This window comes from Pan paniscus, chromosome 1 (genome assembly GCF_029289425.2).
Source record: "Pan paniscus chromosome 1, NHGRI_mPanPan1-v2.0_pri, whole genome shotgun sequence".
Taxonomy (NCBI): Eukaryota; Metazoa; Chordata; class Mammalia; order Primates; family Hominidae; genus Pan; species Pan paniscus.
In genome coordinates, this window is record NC_073249.2 from 118,223,926 (window position 1) to 118,248,703 (window position 24,778).

Here is a 24,778-nt window from a genome sequence, read left to right on the forward strand (position 1 = left end):
AAGTGATCTTTTTAAAAACTGTAAAGTCATGTGACACATCTGTTTAAAGACTTCCCAAGAACTCTGTAGTTTGAAGTTCAGTCTCTGAAGAGAACATTTAAGGCCTTTCACACGCAAATTCCAGCCTCATTTCCTGCATCCCCACCCAAAAAACTTGGCTCTGGCAACCCACAGAGAATATCTTGTAGAAGCACACCATGACTTTTCACTCTGTGTTTTCCTTCTGCTCTGCTTATCACACTGCAATTTTTTTTTTTTTTTTTTTTTTTTTTTTTGAGACGGAGGCTTGCTCTGTTGCCCAGGCTGGAGTGCAGCGGCGCGATCTCGGCTCACTGCAAGCTCCGCCTCCCGGGTTCATGCCATTCTCCTGCCTCAGCCTCCCAAGTAGGTGGAACTACAGGCGCCCCACACCACGCCCAGCTAATTTTTTGTATTTTTTTTAGTAGAGACAGGGTTTCACTGTGTTAGCCAGGATGGTCTCAATCTCCTGACCTCGTGATCCGTCCGCCTCGGCCTCCCAAAGTGCAGGGATTATAGGCGTGAGCCACCACGCCTGGATTGACACTGCAATTTTTTCCCCCACTTTGTGTTTTGGATCTCAGGTTCACAGGATTGAATTATTCACATGCCGCAGCTCATGGCATAGTATTACAATTGGCCCTTCCAAAGTCCTTCACTTTTTATTTATCAATTTATTCCTTTTATCCTTATTCCCATTTCTCCTACACTGCAACTTTCTAGTGTGTTTAATGTCTACGCTTTTTTATATTTTCCTTTAAAATAAGTAGTATTTTTAATTTCTATAAATGGTATTATATTATAGATTTTATTGTTTCTTTTTTAACTTAGCACTGTTTTCAAGTTCTGTCCATGTTGCTAAATCTATTGCTTCTGATTGCTGCATTGTACTCCGTGCTGTGCATCCAGCATATTTTACCTATCTACTCCACTGATAACAGACACTATGAATGTTTTATGCCTGACCTCCTGGACACTGGATCACTACCTAAAAGCAGTTCTCAAATCTATCAGGCTCAACAATCTCCCTTAAATATTAATAACAAATACAGTGTCTCCATTATTGTGTGGTGAAATTCAAAAATAATATAATTTACTGTGGTAGGTGACCTCTCAGAAAGCCCCCAGTGATCTCCCCAGCAATATTCTTGCCCTTATGTAATCCCCTCTCCTTGAATTTGGGCTGCACTTTTTTTTTTTTTTTTTTTCTGAGATGGAGTCTTGCTTTGTCGGCCAGCCTGGAGTGCAGTGGCACCATCTCAGCTCACTGCAACCTCCGCCTCCCGGGTTCAAGCAATTCTCCTGTCTCAGCCTCCTGAGTAGCTAGGATTACAGGTGTGCATCACCACACCCGGCTAATTTTTGTATTTTTAGTAGAGACAGGGTTTCACCATGTTGGCCAGGCTGGTCTCAAACTCCTGACCTCCTGATCCGCCCACCTCGGCCTCCCAAAGTGCTGGGATTACAGGCGTGAGCCACTGCGCCCAGCCCTAGCTGCACTTTTTTACTTACTTCTAGTGAATAGAATAGGGCAGAAATCATAGGATGTCACTTCCAAAATTAGGTAACAACCTGTGATTTCTGTCTTTTGGGTTCTCCCACTTGTGTCCTCTGGAGGAAGGCAACTGGCACATTGTGAGCTGCCCTATGGAGTGGATTACATGGCAAGGAACTGAGGGAGACCTCTGGGCAACATCCATTAAAGAACTGAGGCCCTTAGTCCAACAACCTGGAGGAAGTGAAACCTCCAGCAACCTGTGAGTGACTGGCAAATTCTCCTCCATCAACACTTGAGGTATGACTGCAGCCCCAGCCAACATCCCGACTGCAACAGGAGGGACCTTGAGCCACAGGCACCCAGTTAAATTGCACCCACATTGCTGACCCACAGAAACTGTGTGATAAATATTTGTTTTAAGCCACTAAGTTTTGGGGTAATTTGTTACAGCAATAAATAACTAATATATCTACCTACTCACATAATTTTGAAAATAACATAATATCCTAACAGGATCCAGTGATCCAGTGGCCAGGAGGTCAGGCATAAAGGTAATATAAAAGTAAAGTAAAAATAGTAACATTTGTTTCAATATATAAATACTCAGGTATGATGGCACTAGGGGGGGATAATGAAGATTTCAGATGCTTCTACCTATATGTAGAATTGCTTTGATTGCAGACTGATTTGGGTGAGTATTGTCGACCTAAAAGGAAGAAGCTGAGGCAAAATTAATATAAATAGAGAGTTTATTTGGGCCAAACTTGAGGATTGCAACTCAGCAGCATAAAGTTGCCTAGAATATACACTCTAAGATTAGCAGCAGGTACAAGTGGATTTTTAAAGGAAAAGAATGAGGACAGGGAGTGGGCTGATACAAAGTTGTCTTTAAGGAGTTCTCATTGGTTCACAAAAATAACATTGATTAGTAATTGGCTAAACATTATCAAGCTATAGGGTGTGCGATATGGTGTCTGATGGGGCATAATTAGGCTAATTTATAACTAATACTTGTGGCAATAGCAAGCGGTTTTAAGACATAAATACATAGCTCAAAAGGGGGCAAGCAGGATGTGATTGCCCCTCATTTTAATGCCTCTTTGGGCCTAATAATTTAACTCACATTCCTCAAATCAAAGTTATTTTTTCATTATTCACTATTCAAATTATTACAAGTGGTGTTGCTTTTGGTGACGTTATTTCTTGAAATGGTACACAGCTCTTAATGAATTCCAGACAAAACAAAATACAATTACTATTCAATTTTGGGGTAATAACATTCCTAGAAACTTCAACGTACATTAAAAGTGTGGGAAAATGCTTTGTGTTAATTTTTTTAATTTTTATTTTTTGAGATGGAGTCCCGCTCTGTCACCAGGCTGGAGTGCAGTGGCACAATCCCGGCTCACTGCAACCTCTGCCTCCCGGGTTCAAGCGATTCTCCTGCCTCAGCCTCCCGAGTAGCTGGGATTACAGACGTGCGCCACTACGCCCAGCTAATTTTTGTACTTTTAATAGAGACGGGGTTTCATCATGTTGGCCAGGATGGTCTTGATCTCCTGACTTTGTGATCCGCCCACCTCGGCCTCCCAAAGTGCTGGGATTACAGGCGTGAGCCACCGCGCCCGGCCGCTTTGTGTTTATTAACAAAGATAGGTTCAACTCTCAGATAATTAGTTTTCACTCACCGAATGTTCAGCAGGACATTCAGAAATCGTGTGTATTACGGGATTTTCTTTATGTAGCATCATCTGTTACACTGTAGGGACATTTATATTATATCCCTAGCTCTGGCCTTCCGATGCCTGTGGTTTTGCCAGCCATTGTTCTGACCAAAAGCCTTCCCCGGTGGACACGGTGGCTCACACTTGTAATCCCAGCACTTTGGGAGGCAGAGGGGGGCAGATCGCTTGAGGCCATGAGTTCCAGACCAGCCTGGGCAATGTGGGGAAACCCCATCTCTACTAAAAATACAAAAATTAGCTGGGCATTGGTGGTGTGCGCCTGTAATCCCAGCTACTTGGAGGCTGAGGTGGGAGGATGGCTTGAGCCCAGCAGGTCTAGGCTGCAGTGAACCCTGATTGCGCTGCTTCACTCCATCCCGGGGTACAGTGAGGTTGTGTCTCAAAAAAAAACAAAAATAAGGCCGGGCATGGTGGTGCACGCCTGTAATCCCAGCTACTCGGGAGGCTGAGGAAGGAGAATCACTTGAACACGGGAGGCAGAGGTTGCAGTGGGCCGGGATCGCGCCACTGCACACTTCAGCCTGGGCGACAGAGTGAGACTTCGACTCAAAAAAATAATAATAATAAAAATAAAAAAACCTTCACAAAATTTTAAATGCTTAGTCTCGGGACACCATCTCTTGGAAATTTGTGATGAAGCACAGTATCCCCAATAATTAACACAGTGCTTAGAAACAGTGGAACTACAAATCTTTAAAATGATTTAAAAGCATATTTGTCTGATAAAGGACTGCTGGCTAACCCTCCTATGATCCATAGCTTCGCAGTCCCCAAACAAGAAGCTGTGATTCAATACGCAGTAGCAAATTCAGGGTGACAACGAGATACTCGCGACCTAGCCCGTGATTTCCTTTTCTTTGTTAGTTTTCAATTCCTTCGGGATTACAGGGAGGCGCTCCGGCCTCCTCCCTTAGAGACTGTCGCATTTCCGCCGCTAGGCCGGAAAGCACCACCGTCCTCCCGCAGGCCGCAGAGGGCTAGGCCCAGCTCCGGACCCGCGCGTCACCGGAAGTGAGGCGGCGGAAGTAGTGTAACCAGCTGGGAGCCAGCCGGCAGGACGCTGTGAGTTGGCGTGCTAGTAGGATGGCAGATGAGGAAGAAGACCCCACGGTGAGTGACCGTCTCTGTCCAAAACCTGTCTTTTCTTCACTCCTTCGGGCTCAGTAGCGGAGGCAGAGTTCAGGATCGGGTCTGCTTGCCTTAGTGAATTCAGCGGACAGAGTTCGGGGACTTCACGCCCTAAGGATTGATCATTTTAGAAAGTGGGGAAGGACATGAAGGAAGAGTAGGTTTTGTGACCCCTTTCCCCTTGATTTTGGTCTGTATTTGCCAGACACTGAAACACGTACAGAATCATCAGAGGTCAAAACTAACATCTATTAGCGCGCACTATGAACCAACAGTTCAATTGTTAACAAAACTGTACTTACTGTGAAGTAATGGGAAAAGAATGCATTGAAAGTCAGACAGCCTGGATTTCAAATTTTCCATTCTCTCTGAGCAAGTTATTTAACTTTGAACATCAGTTTTCTTTTTATAAAATAGGGTTACGGGCTTACTTAAGGAACATTTTTAGCACTGTATAAGCAAATGCATAGGAAATATTAGTTTTGCTTACTACAAAGTCTACAAAGGTAGACTTTGATTCAGTATCAACTGTTTAACAGTAACAGTAGCAATAGGCCACCTTAGTTGTTTAAAAATAAAACTTATGGTCATTGGAACTCTTACAAGTAGAAGCAGTAGGATTATTAGTTAGGAACATTGTAGAAGCCATTTTTGCATGAGTTGGAAGTTGGACTAGATACATAGGCTCCTTCAATGCTAAGGTTTCGTGTTTTTTTTTTTGTTTGTTTTTTTTTTTGCTGTTTCCTTTGGCTTTCTGGCCTATCTGTTGAAAAGGAAAAAAAAAATGTCATTATTAAAATATCAAATGCAAGGCAATTATTTGACATTTCTATATATTCATTTTAACTTCTAGTTTGAGGAAGAAAATGAAGAAATTGGAGGAGGTGCAGAAGGTGGACAGGGTAAAAGAAAGAGACTTTTTTCTAAAGAATGTAAGTAGTATTTGACAATGATTTTGTTATAGATGATGAAAACTTTTGGACATGTCCTTTCAAAGTAGCTTTATGGCTTTGAATGTTTCCCTGTAGGGATAATATTCTCAGACTAGCCTATCAAATTCTGTTTAACTTTTGAATCAGATAGTACCAATCCTAACCCCAATTGTGTGTGTGTGTATAAATTGCTTTTTTTTTTTTTTTTGAGACGGAGTCTCGCTCTGTCGCCCAGGCTGGAGTGCAGTGGCGCAATCTCTGCTCACTGCAAGCTCCGCCTCCCGGGTTCATGCCATTCTCCTGCCTCAGCCTCCTGAGTAGCTGGGACTACTGGCGCCGGCCACCACGCCCACCTAATTTTTTTTTGTATTTTTATTTTGCTTTATTTTATTTTTTAAATTTTTTTAGTATTTATTGATCATTCTTGGGTGTTTCTCAGAGAGGGGGATTTGGCAGGGTCATAGGACAATAGTGGAGAGAAGGTCAGCAGATAAATATGTGAACAAAGGTCTCTGGTTTTTCTAGGCAGAGGACCCTGCGGCCTTCCTCAGTGTTTGTGTCCCTGGGTACTTGAGATTAGGGAGTGGTGATGACTCTTAACGAGCATGCTGCCTTCAAGCATCTGTTCAACAAAGCACATCTTGCACCACCCTTAATCCCTTTAACCCTGAGTTGACACAGCACATGTTTCAGAGAGCACGGGGTTGGGGGTAAGGTTATAGATTAATAGCATCCCAAGGCAGAAGAATTTTTCTGAGTACAGAACAAAATGGAGTCTCCTATGTCTACTTCTTTCTACACAGACACAGTAACAATCTGATCTCTCTTTCTTTTCCCCACATTTCCCCGTTTTCTATTCGACAAAACCGCCATCGTCATCATGGCCCGTTCTCAATGAGCTGTTGGGTACACCTCCCAGACAGGGTGGCAGCAGGGCAGAGGGGCTCCTCAGTTCCCAGACGGGGTCGTGGCCGGGCAGAGGCGCTCCTCACCTCCCAGACGGGGTGGCGGCCAGGCAGAGGAGCTCCTCACATCCCAGACGGGGCGGCCGGGCAGAGGCGCTTCCCCACATCCCAGGGGATGGGCGGCCAGGCAGAGACGCTCCTCAATTCCTAGATGGGGTGGCAGCCGGGCAGAGGCTGCAATCTCAGCACTTTGGGAGGCCAAGGCAGGCGGCTGGGAGGTGGAGGTTGTAGCGAGCCGAGATCACGCCACTGCACTCCAGCCTGGGCAGCATTGAGCACTGAGTGAGCGAGACTCCGTCTGGAATCCCGGCACCTCGGGAGGCCGAGGCGGGCAGATCACTCGAGGTCAGGAGCTGGAGACCAGCCCGGCCAACACGGCGAAACCCCATCTCCACCAAAAAATACAAAAACCAGTCAGGCGTGGCAGCGCACGCCTGCAGTCAGGCAGGGAGGCTGCAACGATCCCAGATGGCGGCAGTACAGTCCAGCCTCGGCAACAGAGGGAGACGGTGGAAAGCGGGAGACGCAGACGAGGGGGAGGGGGAGGGAGAGCTTTTTTTGTATTTTTTGTAGAGACGGGGTTTCGCTGTGTTAGCCAGGATGATCTCGATCTCCTGACCTTGTGATCCGCCTGCCTCGGCCTCCCAAAGTGCTGGGATTACAGGCGTGAGCCACCGCACCCGGCCTATAAATTGCTTTTTAAGTGACCAAATGTAATTAGTGTTTTAATTTAGGGCAGACGAACATACCTCCATTAGTTTTCCTCTTGCCTTTACAGCAGTAGAGAGGCTTGACTGTAAGCCACAGGTAATAATGGATCCTGCAACAGGTGTTGAGGGAGAGTAGCAAGTGAGTTGGGGCTTGGGCTTTGGACTAAGGCCCTGAACAAAGTAAGAAGGTGGTGAACAGCTGGGTGCAGTGGCTCACGTCTGTAATCCCAGCACTTTGGGAGACTGAGGCGGGTGGATCACTGGAGGTCAGGAGTTCGAGACCAGCCTGGCCAACATGATGAAACCCCGTCTCTACTAAAAATACAAAAATTAACCAGACGTGCTCGCTTGAACCCAGGTGGCAGAAGTTGCAGTGAGCCAAGATTGCGCCACTGCACTCTAGCCTGGGTGACACAGCAAGACTCTGTCTCAAAAAAAAAAAAAAGGTGGTGAATCGTGTAAGGCATTATAGTGACATGGAGGCTAGATGCAGTGGCTCACGCCTATAATCCCAGCACTTCGGGAGGTCAAGGCAGGCGGACTGCTTGAGCCCAGGAGGTCAAGACCAGCCTGGGCAACATAGTGAAACCCTCTCTCCACAAAAAATACAAAAATTAGCAGGGCATGGTGGCATGCCCCTGTAGTTCCAGCTACTCTGGAGGCTGAGGTGAGAGGATGGCTTGAGCCCAGGAGGTGGAGGTTGCAGTGAGCCCAGATTGCACCACTGCGCTCCAGCCTTGGTGACGAAACCAGACCCTGTGTCCAAAATAAATAAACAAATAAAATAAACAATAACATGGAGATTATAATGTATTGATTCTCCATCCTACCCCCTCAGTAGACGGTTTTGACCCTTTTTGGCAACACGAGGAAGGGAGAGCTGCTACTAGTACTGATGATCCAGGCCAAGCCCTGGAACACAGCATGAAAATGTGCTCTCCATCTCCCAGTCCTGGGTCCTTTATGTAAAGTTATATCTAAGTATTGAGAGATGAGGCCGCACAGATTTATGAATATGATTTATTTAGGCTGGGTTATATGTGAGCAGTTCCCAAATGCCCTTGAAACTACAGGGTCAGTGTGTGTATATATATATATATATATATATATATATTTTCTTTTTGAGACAGAGTCTCACTGTTGTCAGTCTGGAGTGTAATGGCGCAATCTTGGCTCACTGCAGCCTCTGCCTCCTGGGCTCAAGCGACTCTCCTGCTTCAGCCTCCTGAGTAGCTGGGACTATAGGCACATGCCACCACGCTTAGCTAATTTTGGTATTGTTAGTAGAGACAGGGTTTCATCATGTTGGCCAGGATGGTCTTGATCTCTTGACCTCGTGATCCGCCGTCTCAGCCTCCCAAAGTGCTGGGATTACAAGCATGAACCACCGTGCCCAGCTTCAGGGTCAGTGTATCTTTTTTAAGAAAAATTATTTTCTTAATTTTCATTTATTTTCTTAGAGACAGGGTCTCACTCTTCTATCACTGGGGCTGGAGTACAGTGGCATGATCATAGCTCACTGCAACCTTTAACTCTTGGTGTCAAGTGATCCTCCCACCTCAGCCTCCTGAATAGCTGGGACTATAGGTGCATGCCACCATGCCCAGCTAATTTTTTTTTTTTTTTTTTTTTTTCTGAGATGGAGCCTTGCTCTGTCACCCAGGCTGGAGTGCAGTGGCGTGATCTCGGCTCACTGCAACCTCCACCTCCCAGGTTTAAGCAATTCTCCTGCCTCAGCCTCCCAAGTAGCTGGGATTACAGGTGTGTGCCACCATGCCCGGCTAATTTTTTGTATTTTTAGTAGAAACGGGTTTCACCATGTTAGCCAGGCTGGTGTTGAACTCCTGACCTCAGGTGATCCACCCCACTCGGCCTCCCAAAGTGCTGGAATTACAGGTGTGAGCCACGGTGCCTGGCCACACCCAACTAATTTTTGTATTTTCAGTAAAGACAAGTTTCACCATGTTGGCCAGACTGGTCTCAAACTCCTAGGCTCAAGTGATCCTCCTGCCTCATCCTCCCAAAGTGCTAGGATTACAGGCATGAGCCGCCAGACACTGTTTTATTTTTTAAACATCCAAATCCTTTTCCATATTTCGTTTCCTCACTAATGCTGACCATTTCTTATTTCATTTCTCTGATGCTCCTTATACCATTATGTGGTTTTTACTTATTAGGTCAGCATAAGAAGGGGATCCTTGTACCAGAGCATCCCAGAGTGATGTTCAGTCAGTTGTTAGCAAAGACCTTTGTTCCACTGAGATTACTTTGTGATGACAGGAATTTGGAATCTTCAGGCTTCTCCTTATCTTACCTGAATATTCATAGAAGTTACTGACGAAAGATCTATTCTCCTGAACCTTTAAAAAAAAAAATTTGGGGGGGACTGGGTACAGTGGCTCATGCCTTTAATCCCAGCACTTTGGGAGGCCAAGGTGGGAGGATCACTTGAGGTCAGGAGATCCAGACCAGCCTGGCCAACATGTTGAAAACCCATCTGTACTAAAAATACAAAAATTAGCTGGGCGTGGTGGCCCGCACCTGTAGTCCCAGCTACTTGAGAGGCAGAGGCAGGAGAATCGCTTGAACCCGGGAGGCAGAGGTTGCAGTGAGCCAAGATCACACCACTGAACTCCAGCCTGGTGACAGAGAGAGACTCCGTCTCAAAAAATAAAAATAAAAAAAGAAAGCGTCAAGGTTTTGAAAGATGAAAAAGTCGAGGAACTATCGGATTAGAGGGAAGTAAGGAGGCATGACAACTAAATAGTATGGGAACCTGAAACAGAAAAAGGACATTGGTGGAAAAACTTGTAAAATCTGAATGAAGTCTGTACCTGTACCGATGTTAATTTCTTAGCTTTGATGACTCCCTATGGTTGTATAACATGTTAACATAAGGGGAAGCTGGATATAGGGCATATGGGAACCCTGTACTATTTTTGCAACTCAGCTGTAAATCTAAAATTATCTTTTTTTTAAAAAGGCAAAGAAAAGTACAGAATCCAAAACAGAACGATAGGAACTATTGGCTCCTGTGTTTGTTTTTTTACTCCTGTTTCTGGACCTAAAGACTCTTGCCAGTGTAAAACCCTAGGGATATGTCTATCTCAGGCTGGTTTCCAAGTCACCCTTTTCTTCTGTAGGCCTGGTCTACTTTCTTCTCTTTGTACTTCTACTAGTTTTTACTTCTTCTAAATAGAGGAATTATTCTTAATTTACTCATTTCTTCCTTTAGAAGTATTCTATGAGTATCTTTTAAAAAAAAATTAGATACAATAAATTGTGCAAGTCTTAAGTGAACAGCTTGCTGAATTTTATGTATGCTATACAGTCGGCTCTCTATATCATGGGTTCTGCATCCATGGATTCAACCAACCTCAGATGGAAAATATTCAGAAAAAAAAACTGCGCCTCTATTGAATATGTATAGACTTTTTTCCTTGTCACTATTCCCTAAACAGTATAGTATAACAACTATTTACATAGCATTTACATTGTATTAGGTATTGTAAGTAACCTAGAGATGATTTAAAATATACATAGGATGTGTTTAGCTTATATGCAAACACTATGCCATTTTATATCTGGGATTTGAGCATCTGCAGATTTTGGTATCCACGGGAGGTCCTGGAACTAAGCTCCCAAGGATACTAAGGGACAACTGTATACACGTGCACACACACACACACACTCACACACTTGTAATCACTACTAAGATCAAGATACAGAACACTTCCAGCATTTGACAGCATTTCTTACCATTTACATATACCCCTTTGATAATCTGATAAAAGTTATAATTATTCCCAGAAAAATGCCCACATACAGATAATGTATAAAATTTTTCCGTATGATTTCAGGGTAGTCTCAAGGACTTCTTTTTTATTTTTTGAGGCAGAGTCTCCCTCTTTCGCCCAGGTTGGAATGCATTGGCATGATCTCAGCTCTCCGCAACCTCTGCCTCCTGGGTTCAAGCTATTCTCCTGCCTCAGCCTCCCAAATAGCTGGGATTACAGGTGTGCGCCACCACGCCCCCCTAATTTTTGTATTTTTAGTAGAGACGGGGTTTCACCATGTTGGTCAGGCTGGTCTCAAACTCCCGACCTCAGGTGATCCGCCCACCTTGGCCTCCCAAAGTGCTGGAATTATAGGCGTGAACCACTGCGCTGGCCTTCAAGGACTTCTTAAAGCTTGTGTCTGGACTGGGAGTTTATAGGCGATAGGATAAGAACCTGTGTGGATCTCAGCTGGGTGTGGTGGCTCACACCTGTAATCCTAGCACTTTGGGAGGCCAAGGCAGGAGGATTACTTGAGTCCAGGAGTTCGAGACCAGCCTGGGCAACAAGGTGGGACCCTGTCTCTACGAAAAAATAAAAATAAATAAATAGTTAGAAACCAGTTCAAAAACAGCCTAGGCAACATAGCAAGACCCCCGTCTCTAGAAAAAAATTTAAATGGCTGGGTGTGGTAGCTTAGGCCTGTAATCCCAATAATTTGGGAGGCCAAGGCAGGCAGATCACTTGAGGCCAGGAATTCAAGACTATCTGGGCAACGTGGCAAAACCCTGACTCTACTAAAAAATACAAAAAAATTAGCTGGGTGTGGTAGCACATGGCTGTAATCCCAGCTACTTGGAGGCTAAAGCTTGAGAATCTCTTGAATCCGGGAGGTGGAGGTTGCAGTGAGCTGAGATCGTGCCATTGCACTCCACCCTGGGTGACACAGTGACACTTCTGTTTCAAAAAAACCCCACATATTAGCCAGGCATAGTGGCATGTGTCTGTAGTCTCAGCTGCTCACGTGAGCCAGGGAGGTTGAGGCTGCAGCAAGCTGTACTGCAACACCACTCCAGCCTGGGCGACAGAGCCAAGACTGTCTCAAAAAAGGAGAGCAAAAAAAAGAATTCACATGGATCCTGTCTGCCCTAAACTACAACTACCAACAAGTGCGATGCTGTTGTGGGTATGAGTAAAGACCCGAACCAGATCAGCTGGGTTCAAACTCAGGTTCCATCTCTTACTAGCTTTGTGACCTTGGGTAAATCAGTTACTGCAGTGCTTTAATTTTCTCATCTATAGAATGGGGATAATCAATAGTTTCTACCTTAAAGGATCATTGTGAGGATTAAATGAGTTATATATGTAAAGGACTTAAGACAGTACCTGGCATATAATAAGGGCTATATATGTTTTATCTTTTGGCAGTTATTTTTATTTCTCTGTATTAGACTTCTCTCTTATTATTTTTGAGACACAGTCTCTCTTATTATTATTATTATTTTTGAGACACAGTCTCCCTCTGTCACCCAGGCTGGAGTGCAGTGGCGCATTCTCAGCTCACTGCAACCTCTGCCTCCTGGATTCAAGCGATTCTCATGCCTCAGCCTCCCGAGTAGCTGGGATTATAGGCATGTGCCAACACCCCCAGCTGACTTTTGTGTTTTGTTTTTTTTTTTTAGTAGAAACGGGTTTTCACCTTGTTGGCCAGGCTGATCTCAAATTTCTGGCCTCAAGTGATCTGCCTCAGCCTCCTGAAGTGCTGGGATTACAGGCGTGAGCCACCATCCAGGCCTACGCCCAGCTAATTTTTGTTTTTTATGTAGAGACAGGGTTTCGCCATGTTGCCCAGACTTGTCTCAAACTCCTGAGCTCAAGCAGTCTACTTGCCTGGGCCTCCCAAAGTGCTGGGTTTACAGGCGTGGGCCACTGCACCCGACCTAGACTTATCCTTTGCATTTCCTATGGTTTCTTCAGATGAAGCCTGAAAGGGCTTTGCTGCAGTTGTATTGATCTAGGAAATGTCAAAATTCCTTGTAGTAAGCCCTCTGCTTTCTCATTTTGAGTACCCTGTTTCTTCCTATGAGAACAGATTTGGGGCTGGGCGCAGTGGCTGACGCCTGTAATCCCAGCACTTTGGGAGGCTGAGGCAGGCGGATCACCAGGTCAGATCATTGAGACCATCCTGGCTAACAGTGAAACCCCTTCTCTACTAAAAATACAAAAAATTAGCCAGGTGTGGTGGTGGGTGCCTGTAGTCCCAGCTACTCGGGAGGCTGAGGCAGAATGGTGTGAACCCAGGAGGCGATGGAGCTTGCAGTGAGCCAAGATGGTGCCACTGCACTCCAGCTTGGGCGACAGAGCGAGACTCTGTCTCAAGAAAAACAAACAAACAAACAAACAAAAAAAGTATTTGGAGAACTTTCTGTCATGTCTTTTCCCCTATGGTAATATCAGTAAAGAGTCTGCCTTTTTTCCAACGCCCCACTGCCGTGCCCACACACAAAAACCACCTCCAAAAAAGGCTAAGCTGTTGCTGTCTGTCCTGTCCTCTGCGAGAGTTTCCTACTTAAAGGTGTTCTGCTGGGGGCAGGGGCTGGTAAGTAGATGCTAGAGATTAGGAAAAGACTGTTTACCTTAGGGTTCAGTAGGTGGGAGGAAGGAAGAGTTTGGCTGGAGGCTACGTGGGAACGGTTGGTCATCAGACTGTTCTTAAACCTTTTACACAAGAATCCATACTTGGAGATAACAAATACGATGTAAATATGTTTTCATACCAATATTATCTATAACTTGGTTCATTTCTAGTTTATTTTTTTAAAGTATCAAATTGTTAAATCTGTAAAAGTAAACAAAAGTGATTGTTCTTTTACAGTGCGATGTATGATGTATGGCTTTGGGGATGACCAGAATCCTTATACTGAGTCAGTGGATATTCTTGAAGATCTTGTCATAGAGTTTATCACTGAAATGGTAAGATTCTTTCCTAACTGGTCTTAGTTAATTGAAGAATAGATTTGAAATATTAAACTTTAGGTAAGACTAGAACTTATGGCATCCCTTTGAAATAAGCTATCCATTTGAGTGCTTGTTTGCAGAAGTTATTGGTTACTATTTATCATTGAGGATGGAGGTTATACATATATATTCTATCCCCCCTTCTTCCTTTTTTTTTTTTTTTTTGAGATGGAGTTTCGTTCTTGTTGCCCAGACTGGAGTGCAATGGCGCGATCTTGGCTCACTGCAACCTCCGTCTCCCGGGTTCAAGGGATTCTCCTGCCTCAGCCTCCGAGGAGCTGGGATTACAGGCATGCATCACCACACCCAGCTAATTTTGTATTTTTAGTAGAGACAGGGTTTCTCCATGTTGGTCAGGCTGGTCTCAAACTCCCAACCTCAGGTGATCCGCCAGCCTCAGCCTCCCAAAGTGCTGGGATTACAAGCGTGAGCCAACGCGCCCAGCCTCTTGCATTTTTTATAAGGACATAATTATAAAATCCTTGAATAAAATAAAAATATTACCCATAATACCATTATCCAACATAGGTTTATTTTTTTCCCCTCCTTTTCCAGTATGTAAAGATATGCAATTTTGTGTGTGTGTGTGTCTGTGTGTGTGACAGGATCTCACTCTGTTGCCCAGGCTGGAGTGCAGTGGCATGATCATTGCTCACTGCAGCTGAGACCTTCCGGACTCAAGTGGTCCTCCCACCTCAGCCTCCCAAATACCTGGGACTACAGGCACATGCCACCATGCTCTGCTGATTTTTGAATTTTTTGTAGAGACAGGGTCTCACTATGTTGCCCAGGTTGGTCTTGAACTCCTGGGTTCAAGCAATCTACCCCCTCAGCCTCCCAAAGTGCTGGGATTACAGGCATGAGTCACTGTGTCTGGCTCAATGCCGTATTATTAAGTATTTAGCTTCTATTTTTTAATCATTAGAAATAATGCTATGATAGGTCTTTGATTTTGCACAGGCGAGTATATGACAGGGGATGAGATAGAGTTATTTGATTTTTAGAAAACCCACCAATATTTATTGGGTATTAAGATAGAGGACACAAAGCATAAATGAAATGGGTGGGTACACAAAATTATAAAATTATATAAATGAAGACAAAATCTACATATATCAAAAAACAAAAAAGGAACAATAAAGTTGACAGCTTTCGCGTCCTTAAGTTTTTTTTAAAGTGCCTGTGAAGCATAAAGGAGAACATTGCTAATAATCCAGTAGAAAATAGACAAAGGACATGAGTAGAAAGATAATTCACAAATGAATAGCCATAATAATAATAATAAGAGAAAATCTTCTACCTCACTTGCAATTAATAAATGCAAATTAAAACAGTAAAATATTAGATTTTAAAAAGTTAAATGTAATATGTTTCTTTGTAATAGACTCACAAGGCAATGTCAATTGGAAGACAAGGTCGAGTACAAGTTGAAGATATCGTCTTCTTGATTCGAAAGGACCCAAGGAAGTTTGCCAGGGTTAAAGACTTGCTTACTATGAATGAAGAATTGAAACGAGCTAGAAAAGCATTTGATGAAGCAAATTATGGATCTTGACACTTTTTGTAGTTTCCGAAAATTACCATCTGGGGAAACCATATATAATAATTGTATATTTTCTAAAGTAAGATTCAGATGTCTAGCCATGTAAATGAAAGATGGAGAAACACAAAGTTTTCAGCCTTTATTTTTATGCCTTTGATTTTAGAGTGATATTGGTGCATGTAATTGCCTGCCTTTATATTACCATACTTGAATTACTTACTGGGTTTTAATGACCACACATAAGTCCAAGTACCTTGCAAACCATGCCGTTGTTCTGACTTTTGACTATTTAAAGGATAAAGTAGTATTTAATGTGTTAGGTATGTTTATGCCCTTGTAAGCTATACTGTAGCTTTTTTTTTTTTTTTTTTTGAGACGGAGTCTCACTGTGTTGGCAGGCTGGAGTGCAGTGGCGTGATCTTGGCTCACTGCAGGCTCCACCTCCCGAGTTCAAGTGATTCTCCTTCCTCAGCCTCTCGAGTAGCTGGGAAGTACAGGCGCCTGCCACCACGCCTGGCTAACTTTTTGTATTTTTAATAGTGATGGGGTTTCACCGTGGTAGCCAGGATGGTTTTGATCTCTTGACCTCGTGATCCACCTGCCTCGGCCTCCCAAAGTGCTGGGATTACAGGTGTGAGCCACTGCGCCTGGCCTACTATAGCTGTTTAATATGTGAAATCTAAATGGCATTTTTGACTTGACAGCTCAGACTTGTACTTCATGTATTCAGAAGTTTTTAGACAACAATTAGTTTATTGTCTAGTTCATTATTAAAGATAATGAACTAGGCCGGGCGTGGTGGCTCACACCTGTAATCCCAGCACTTTGGGAGGCTGAGGCGGGCAGATCACTTGAGGCCAGGAGTTCCAGACCAGCCTGGCCAACATGGCAAAACCTCACCTCTACTAAAAATTAAAAAATTAGCCAGGCATGGAGGCATGCACCTGTAATCCCAGCTACTTGGGAGGCTGAGGCAGAAGAATTGCTTGAACCCAGGAGGCAGAGATTGCAGTGAGCCGAGATGGCACCACTGCACTCCAGCCTGGGCAATAGAGTGTGACTCTCAAAAAAACAAAGATAATGAACTGGTTTGCATTTCTTTTAAAGAGATGATAGAGGAAAATATAGTTTTTTGTAAGAATGTTTATCTCTCTTAAAAGATAATCTGTTTTAATTTTCTTCAGATAACAAGTTATTATTATTTTTTAAGAAAGCAAGTTTCATGGGCCGGGCGCGGTGGCTCACGCCTGTAATCCCAGCACTTTGGGAGGCCAAGGCGGGCGGATCACGAGGTCAGGAGATCGAAACCATCCTGGCTAACACGGTGAAACCCCGTCTCTACTAAAAATACAAAAAATTAGCCGGGCGCGATGGCAGGCGCCTGTAGTCCCAGCTACTTGGGAGGCTGAGGCAGGAGAATGGCGTAAACCTGGGAGGCGGAGCTTGCAGTGAGCCGAGATCGCACCACTGCACTCCAGCCTGGGAGACAGAGCGAGACTCCGTCTCAAAAAAAAAAAAGAAAGCAAGTTTCACATGAATAATGCTGTGTTGGAAGGCTTTTTGATTTAAAATCTTTTCGGATTTATAACATCCTGTTAAGTTTTAGGAGAACCCGTTTTCCCAGAGCAGATTCAAGCTTCTAAAAATAAATGCTTTCAGTAGCAGGAATGGCATTGCTTAAAAAGCTGTTGGCAGGGTAAGCATCTGGGTTAGTGTTTTATTAACATATTTGTAAGTACTTGTTCATTGTGGAAATGTGTCCTTGACTAAAACCATATGTGGCTATGGAAACCATGTTTGTAGTTCTGAATACACAGGTTTTGTGTGTATTTACTCTATGTATTAAATTATTATTGCCCTTAGTTTAAAGTAAGGATTACAATTGGATTTAAGTAGATCACTGAATGTTATTGTTTATGAAACTTAACTTTTTGTATGCTGCTTATAAACATGATCTATAAATCAGTGCTTGGGAAAATTTTACTTTCTTAATCTACTGATACAGGAATAAAATATGAACAATTAAACAGGTTGATCCTTGAATCTGACTGATTTGTGACTTTTTTTCCTCCCAGAATATTATGCCCATTACTGGTAATATGATAATTCTTGCTGCTTAGTCTAGCTGAAAATTTTTTTTATTTCGGTGAGTATCTGGGTGAATCTTTTCATTTAAAAAAGCAGGACTGGGCCGGGCGCGGTGGCTCAAGCCTGTAATCCCAGCACTTTGGGAGGCCGAGGCGGGTGGATCACGAGGTCAGGAGATCGAGACCATCCTGGCTAACACGGTGAAACCCCATCTCTACTAAAAAATACAAAAAAACTTAGCCGGGTGTGGTGGCGGGCGCCTGTAGTCCCAGCTACTCGGGAGGCTGAAGCAGGAGAATGGCGTGAACCCGGGAGGCGGAGCTTGCAGTGAGCCAAAATCACGCCACTGCACTCCAGCCTGGGGGACAGAGCGAGACTCCGTCTCAAAAAAAAAAAAAAAAAAAAAAGCAGGACTGGGCACCATGGCCCATGCCTATAATCCCAGCACTTTGGGAGGCCTAGGCAGGAGGATCTCTTGAGCCCAGGAGTTGGAGACCAGTCTGGGCAACATAGAGAGACCCCATCTCAACTAAAAATCAAGGCCAGGCACAGTGCCTCACACCTGTAATCCCAGCACTTTGGGAGGCCAAGGCAGGTGGATCACTTGAGGTCAGGAGTTCCAGACCAGCCTGGCCAACATGGTGAAACCCTGTCTCTACTAAAAATACAAAAAAATTAGCCGGGCGTGGTGGCATGCCTGTAGTCCCAGCTGCTTGGGAGGCTGAGGCGAGAGGATTGCTTGAGCCCAGGAGTTGGAGACCAGCCTAGGCAAGCCCCATCTCTGTAAAAAAAAAAAAAAAAGAGCCAGGCACAGTGGTTTCCCCTTGTGGTCCTAGCTACTCAGGAGGTGAGGTGGGAGAATCACTTGAGCCTGGGAGGTCAAGGCTTCAGTAAACTGCTCACTCTGTCACCCAGGCTGGAGTGCAGTGGCACAATCACTGCTCACTGCCTTGACCTCCTGTGCTCAAATAATCCTCCCACCTCAGCCTCCCGAGTAGCTGGGACTACAGGCATGCCTGGCTAGAGAACCTATTTCACTGTGTTGCCCAGACTGAGTGGGGCTTTGCATTGACTATTTTAGGTTGCAAGTGATATAACTTAATACTATTAATAGCATAAACAAGGAATTTATTGGCTTACCTAACCGACACATGGGAAAGGGGATGGAGCTGAATTTAGGGTTGACTGGATCTAAGTACTTGAGAAGCAAGACTCTGTCTCTGTCTTTTATCCTAATTTTGGTTTTATTCTAAGAGTGGCAAATGAACATGATGGCCAGCAGTTCTGGGGTTCCCTCCTTACAACTCCAAATTGAAGAAGCTGCTTTACTTCGTAATAGAGAAAATTCCAAGCAAGGATTATGAGGATCTGAGCTCTGCTTATTTTCTTCCTGGACCAGTCACTATGGCCAGGAAGAAGTTGTACTATAGCCCAGATCTCATGCCCCACTTCTGGTAAAAAAGAGCTTGGAATGGGGTTGGGATACTAGATACTGCTATTAGCAAAAAGGGGAAAGAGGCTCGGCGGGCTGACTTGATGCATGAGCTTACTTATTAACTTCAAATTCTGGTAGTAAGGTGGCATGGCTGTCTTCCAGTATTTAGAGCTGCACTGTGTAAATGGTAGCCACTAGCCACATATGGCTGTTTACATTTTAAAATGAAAAATTCAGCTGGGTGTGGTAGCTCACGCCTGTAATCCCAGCTTTTTAGGAGGCCAAGACAGGCAGATCACTTGAGGTCAGAAGTTCAAGACCAGCCTGGCCAACATGATGAAACACCATCTCTACCAAAAATACAAAAATTAGCCGGGTGTGGTGGTACGTGCCTGTAATCCCAGCTACTCGGGTGGCTGAGGCAGGAGAATTGCTTGAACCCAGGAGGCAGAGGCTGCAGTGATCCGAGATCGTACCACTGCACTCCAGACTGGGCAACAGAGTGAGACTCTGTCTCAAAAAATATAATATTTAAAAAATGATAATAAAATGAAAAATTCACTTCCTTAGTTGCGTTTGCTATATTTCAAGTGCTCAAAAGCCTTATGGTAAGTGGGTACAGCATTGGACAGTGCTGATATGGAACATTGCCATCATCACAGAAAATTCTTTTGGACAGTGCTGATCTGGAGTATATATAGGTGCTCTCTCCTAAATTAATTCACTTTTTTTTAAACTTCCTATGGAAAATCTCAAGTATACACAATAATAGTGTAACTAGCCCCCAGCTTCAACAAGTAACCAACTTTTTGCCAATTTGTCCTATCCCCCTACCTTTAAATAATTTTCTTATTTTTAATTTTGGACCTTGGTTTTAGAACCCTTACCTTTTTTAAGGTAGGGGGGCAGTATTATTTTAAAGCAAATCTGGCTGGGTGCGATGGCTCATGCCTATAATCCCAAAACTTTGGGAGGCCAAGGCGAATGGATCACCTGAGGTCAGGAGTTCAAGACCAGCCTGGCCAACACAGTGAAACCCTGTCTCTAATAAAAATACAAAAATTAGCTGGGCATAGTCGCGGGAGCCTGTAATCCCAACTATTCGGGAGTCAGGCAAAAGAATCCCTTGAACTCGGTTGGTAGAGGTTTCAGTGAGCCAAGATCGTGCTGTTGCACTCCAGCCTGGGCAACAAGAGTGAGACTCCATCTCAAAAAAATAAAAAATAAAAACAAAAGCAAATCCCAGACATCCTTGTATCATTTCATCTATAAATGCTTCAGTACATATCTTTTTGTGTGTGTGTGTGTGACATAGTCTCACTCTGTCACCCAGGCTGGAGTGCAGTGGCGCGATCTTGGCTCACTGCAACCTCCACCTCCTGGGTTCATGCGATTCTCCTGCCTCAGCCTCCCGAGTAGCTGGGATTACAGGCATCTGCTACCATGCCCAGCTAATTTTTGTATTTTTAGTAGAGATGGGGTTTCACCATGTTGGCTAGGCTCGTCTTGAATTCCTGACCTCAAGTGATCCACCTGCCTCAGCCTCCCAAAGTGCTGGGATTACAGGTATGAGCCAATGTGCCTGAGCTTCAGTACATATTTTTAACAAAGTTTAAAAAGCCCACATATTATTACCATATCCTATCAAAAATTAACACTAATTCCTCAATATTCCATCTAATACCCAATTCCTGTTAATTTTTTTATTTTTTTGAAATAGGGTCTTGCTCTGTTGCCCAGGCTAGAGTGCAGTGGCATGATCATGGCTTACTACAGCCTTTGCCTCGTGGGTTCAAGCAGTCCTCCCACCTTAACCTCCCAAGTGGCTAGGACTACAGGTGTGCAGCACCACAACTGGGTAATTTTTAAAATTTTTTTGTAGAGAGACAGGTCTCACTATGTTGCCCAGGCTGGTCTTGAACTCCTGGGTTAAAGCAATCCTCCTGCCTTAGTCCTGCCAAAGTACTGGAATGATTGCAGGCGTGAGCCACAGTGCCTGATACCAAATCCTGGTTTAAATCTTGCTGATTTGTCTCAACATATCTTTTTTGAGTGTGTGTATTAATTTCAATTGTTACTGTAACAAATTACAGCTCATTTAGTGACTTAACACACATTTATTATTTAACTAGTTCTCTAGGTAAGAAGTTTGACCCTAGCTCGGATCACGAGGTCAGGAGATCGAGACCATCCTGGCTAACACAGTGAAACCCCGTCTGTACTAAAAAATACAAAAAAATTAGCCTGGCATGGTGGTGGGCACATGTAGTCCCAGCTACTCGGGAGGCTGAGGCAGGAGAATGGTGCGAACCCAGGAGGCAGAGCTTGCAGTGAGCCGAGATTGCGCCACTGCACTCCAGCCTGGGCAACAGAGTGAGACTCCACCTCAAAAAAAAAAAAAAGTTTGACCCTAGCCTTACTGTGCTAAAATCAAGGTGCTGACACAGTTGTGTTCCTTTCTGGATGTTCTAGGAGACACCTGTTTGCTTGCCTTTTACAACTTGTAAAGGCTACATTTCTTGGCTCATGTTACCCTTCTTCAAAGCTAGCAATGTTGCATCTCCCTGGCCTGTGACTCCAGCTGGTAAGGATTCTCTGTGATATTGGACCCACCTGGATAACCCAGAATACTCTCCCCATTTCAAGGTTCTTAAGTTAATCATGGAAGCAAAATCTCTTTTTACCATGTCAAGTAACATATTCTCAGGTCCTGGGAATTAGGATGTGGACTTTTTTTTTTTTGAGATGGGGTCTCGCTTAGTGACCCAGGCTGGAGTGATCATAGCTCACTGCAGCCTCCAACTCCTGTCAAGCAATCCTCCTGCCTCAGCCTACAGAGTAGCTAGGGCTATAGGCAACACACCACTATGCCTAGCTAAAGGAAGTAGACATCTGTGAGGGGTTATTATTCTGCTTCCCACAGTGTCTTTGAAGTAGGATCTAAACAAGGTGTCACCCATTGCATTTGTTTGGTATGTCTAAATTTCTTTTAATCTATAGTAATTCCCTCCAAGCTTTGTGGCTTTTTGTTGTTGTTGTTAGAGAGAGGGTCTTGCTCTGTCACTCAGGCGGGAGTGCAGTGGCAGGATCATAGCTCACTGCAGCCTTGAACTCTTGGGTTCGTCATCCTCATGCCTCAGCCTCCCAAGTAGTTAAGACTACACTGCACCTGGCTAATTTTTTTCTTAATTTTGTAGAGATGGAGTCTCACTATGTTGCCCAGGCTGGCCTTGAACTCCTGTCCTCAAGCCATTCTCCTGTCTCAGATTCCCAAAGTTCTGGGATTATAGGCATGAGCCACGGTGCCCAGCCTCCAATTTTATTGAAGCACTCTCTCTTTTTTTTTGAGACCGAGTCTCACTCTGTTGCCCAGGCTGGAGTGCAGTGGCGTGATCTTGGCTCACCACAACCTCGGCCTCCCAGGTTCAAACAATTCTCCTGCCTCAGCCTCCTGAGTAGCAGGGATCACAGGCAGATGCCACCATACCCAACTAATTTTTGTACTTTTTTAGTAGAGACAGGGGTTTCGCCATGTTGGCCAGGCTGGTCTCAAACTCCTGACCTCGGGTGATCCACCTGCCTCAGCCTCCCAAAGTGCTGGGATTACAGGCGTGAGCCACCATGCCCGGCCGGAAATGGTGTTCTTGAGTAAAAACTGTAATAGTGTAAGTGTAGAAATTTTAAAGTGGAGGAAAGAGCTCACTTGGCCTGTCATCAGTGGAGAAAGGTGCTGCCTGGAGAGTCATCTGGCCATTTTCCAAGAGACTTTGGGAGGTTGCATTACTTGAATGAGTATACTATAGTCCAGAGCCAGAGTTTGATTTGCAGCATTGCAGGCTTAGAAACTGATTTCATCAGCAAATAGCACATTCATCTCTGTGGGTGCGCTCATAGAATCCAAACTTATAAGACCAATGTATGAAAACGGATACCAGTTTATAGATGTAAGTAAAACTTGCACCTATATGATCAGCACATTCTTCCTTCTTTAGACATACACATGTAGGAAATGAAAACAAAATTATGAGGGTGAATGACAGTGAGGGGAGTTACATGAATGCATTGTCTAGAGCAGTGGTCCCCAACCTTTTTTGTACCAGGGACCAGTTTTGTGGAAGACAGTTTTTCTACGGACTGGGGTGAGGGTGATGGGGGGATGGTTTCGTGATGATTCAAGCGCATTACATTTATTGTGCACTTTATTTCTATTATTATTACATTGTTTTATTTTTTTACACACACGCCCATTTAATTATTTTTATTTTTATTTATTTATTTATTTATTTTTGAGATGGAGTCTCGCTCTGCTGCCCAGGCTGGAGTGCAGTGGGGCGATCTTGGCTCACTACAACTTCTGCCTCCCAGATTCAAGCGATTCTCCTGCCTTGGCCTCCTGAGTAGCTGGAATTACAGGTGCCCGCCACCACACCCGGCTAATTTTTGTATTTTTAGTAGAGACGGGTTTTCACCATGTTGGTTAGGCTGGTCTCGAACCCCTGACCTCGTGATCCACCCGCGCTGGCCTCCCAAAGTGCTGGGATTACAGGCGTGAACCACTGTGCCCTGCCTAATTTTTTTTTTTCTTAAAGAGATGAGGTCCTGCCATGTTGCCCAGGCTCATCTTGAACTCTTGGACTCAAGCCATCCACCCGCCTCATCCTCCCAAAGTGCTGGGATTACAAGTTTGAGGCACCGCACCCAGCCTAAAACCAAAAACTTTTTAAAGCCCTGTCTACATCACAGAACATACCCATTTCTCTAGGTCTGATTTTCTTACAGTCCCCATGTTTTCCTTCTTGCCACAGATAGATACTGGAAGTGTGGATGATCAGGGAACAAAGTGTTAAATGTGTTGTTGAAGGCTGCTGCTTTTCCTGGGCCCTTGTAAATGACTACATGAGTTATTCACACCATTAAATTATGCGATAGGGCAGTCTGGGCACATAAAGACCCCTATCTCTACAAAAATAAGAAATAAAATTAGCGAGGTGCAGTGGCACGCCCTTGGAGTCCTAGGTACTTGGGAGGAGTGGTCCTAGATGGGAGGATCACTTGAGTCCAGGAGTTCGAGGTTACAGTCAGCTATGATTGCACCACTGCACTCCAGCCTGGGCAACAAAAGGAGACCCTATCTCAAAAATAAAAAAAATAAAAAAATCTGCCCAGTCCTGTAAATCTAGCACCTCTGGAAGCCAAGGTGGGAGATTCATTTGAGGCCAGGAATTCAAGATCAGCCTGGGCAATATACTGAAACCCTGTCTCTTAAAAAAAAAGAAAAAGGCTGGGCGCAGTAGCTCACACCTGTAATCCCAGCACTTTGGGAGGCCGAGGCGGGCAGATCACCTGAGGTCAGGAGTTTGAGACTAGCCTGTCCAATATGCAGAAACCCCGTCTCTACTAAAAATACAAAATTAGCCAGGCATGGTGGCACACACCTGTAATCCCAGGTACTCGGGAGGCTGAGGCAGAAGAATTGCTTGAACCCAGGAGGCGGAGGCTGTGGTGAGCTGAGATCGCGCCATTGCACTCTAGCCTGGGTAACAAGAGTGAAACTCCGTCTCAAAAAAAACAAAAACAAAAACAAAAAGAAACACAAAAATTATGGGATTGGTTCAAGGAAAACGTTTTCATATATTGAGTATTTATTAAACACCTATTGTATCTGAGACAGCATAGGTACCATTTTGCTATGTGGTATCCAGATAAGTGGAATAAGTGGAATTCTTTTTTTTTTTTTTTTTTTTTGAGACGGAGTCTCACTCTGTCACCCAGGCTGGAGTGCAATGGCATGGTCTCGGCTCACTGCAAGCTCTGCCTCCTGGGTTCAAGCGATTCTCCTGCCTCAGCCTCCCGAGTAGCTGGGACTACAGGCTTGTGCCACCACACCTGGCTAATTTTTGTATTTTTATTTTTGTATTTTAT

The 24,778-nt window shown here is 44.3% G+C and overlaps 1 protein-coding gene across 1 annotated transcript; it reads left to right on the forward strand.

Moving 5' to 3' along the window:
* Positions 1 to 1,644: 1,644 nt before the first annotated feature.
* TAF13 (TATA-box binding protein associated factor 13) lies at positions 1,645 to 17,376 on the forward strand. Its single transcript, XM_003808337.5, has 5 exons — positions 1,645 to 1,813; positions 4,200 to 4,371; positions 5,243 to 5,321; positions 13,648 to 13,745; positions 15,175 to 17,376. The coding sequence occupies exons 2-5, from the start codon at positions 4,345 to 4,347 to the stop codon at positions 15,343 to 15,345; spliced, it is 375 nt and encodes a 124-aa protein (XP_003808385.1). The 5' UTR covers positions 1,645 to 1,813; positions 4,200 to 4,344; the 3' UTR covers positions 15,346 to 17,376.
* Positions 17,377 to 24,778: the final 7,402 nt, after the last annotated feature.

Bases quoted from the DNA above. Each gene is read 5' to 3' on its own strand.
- TAF13 (XM_003808337.5), top strand. From the start codon at position 4,345: ATGGCAGATGAGGAAGAAGACCCCACG. The intron at 5,322-13,647 runs GTAAGTAGTATT...GTTCTTTTACAG, and splicing joins GAGACTTTTTTCTAAAGAAT to TGCGATGTATGATGTATGGC. The intron at 13,746-15,174 runs GTAAGATTCTTT...TCTTTGTAATAG, and splicing joins TAGAGTTTATCACTGAAATG to ACTCACAAGGCAATGTCAAT.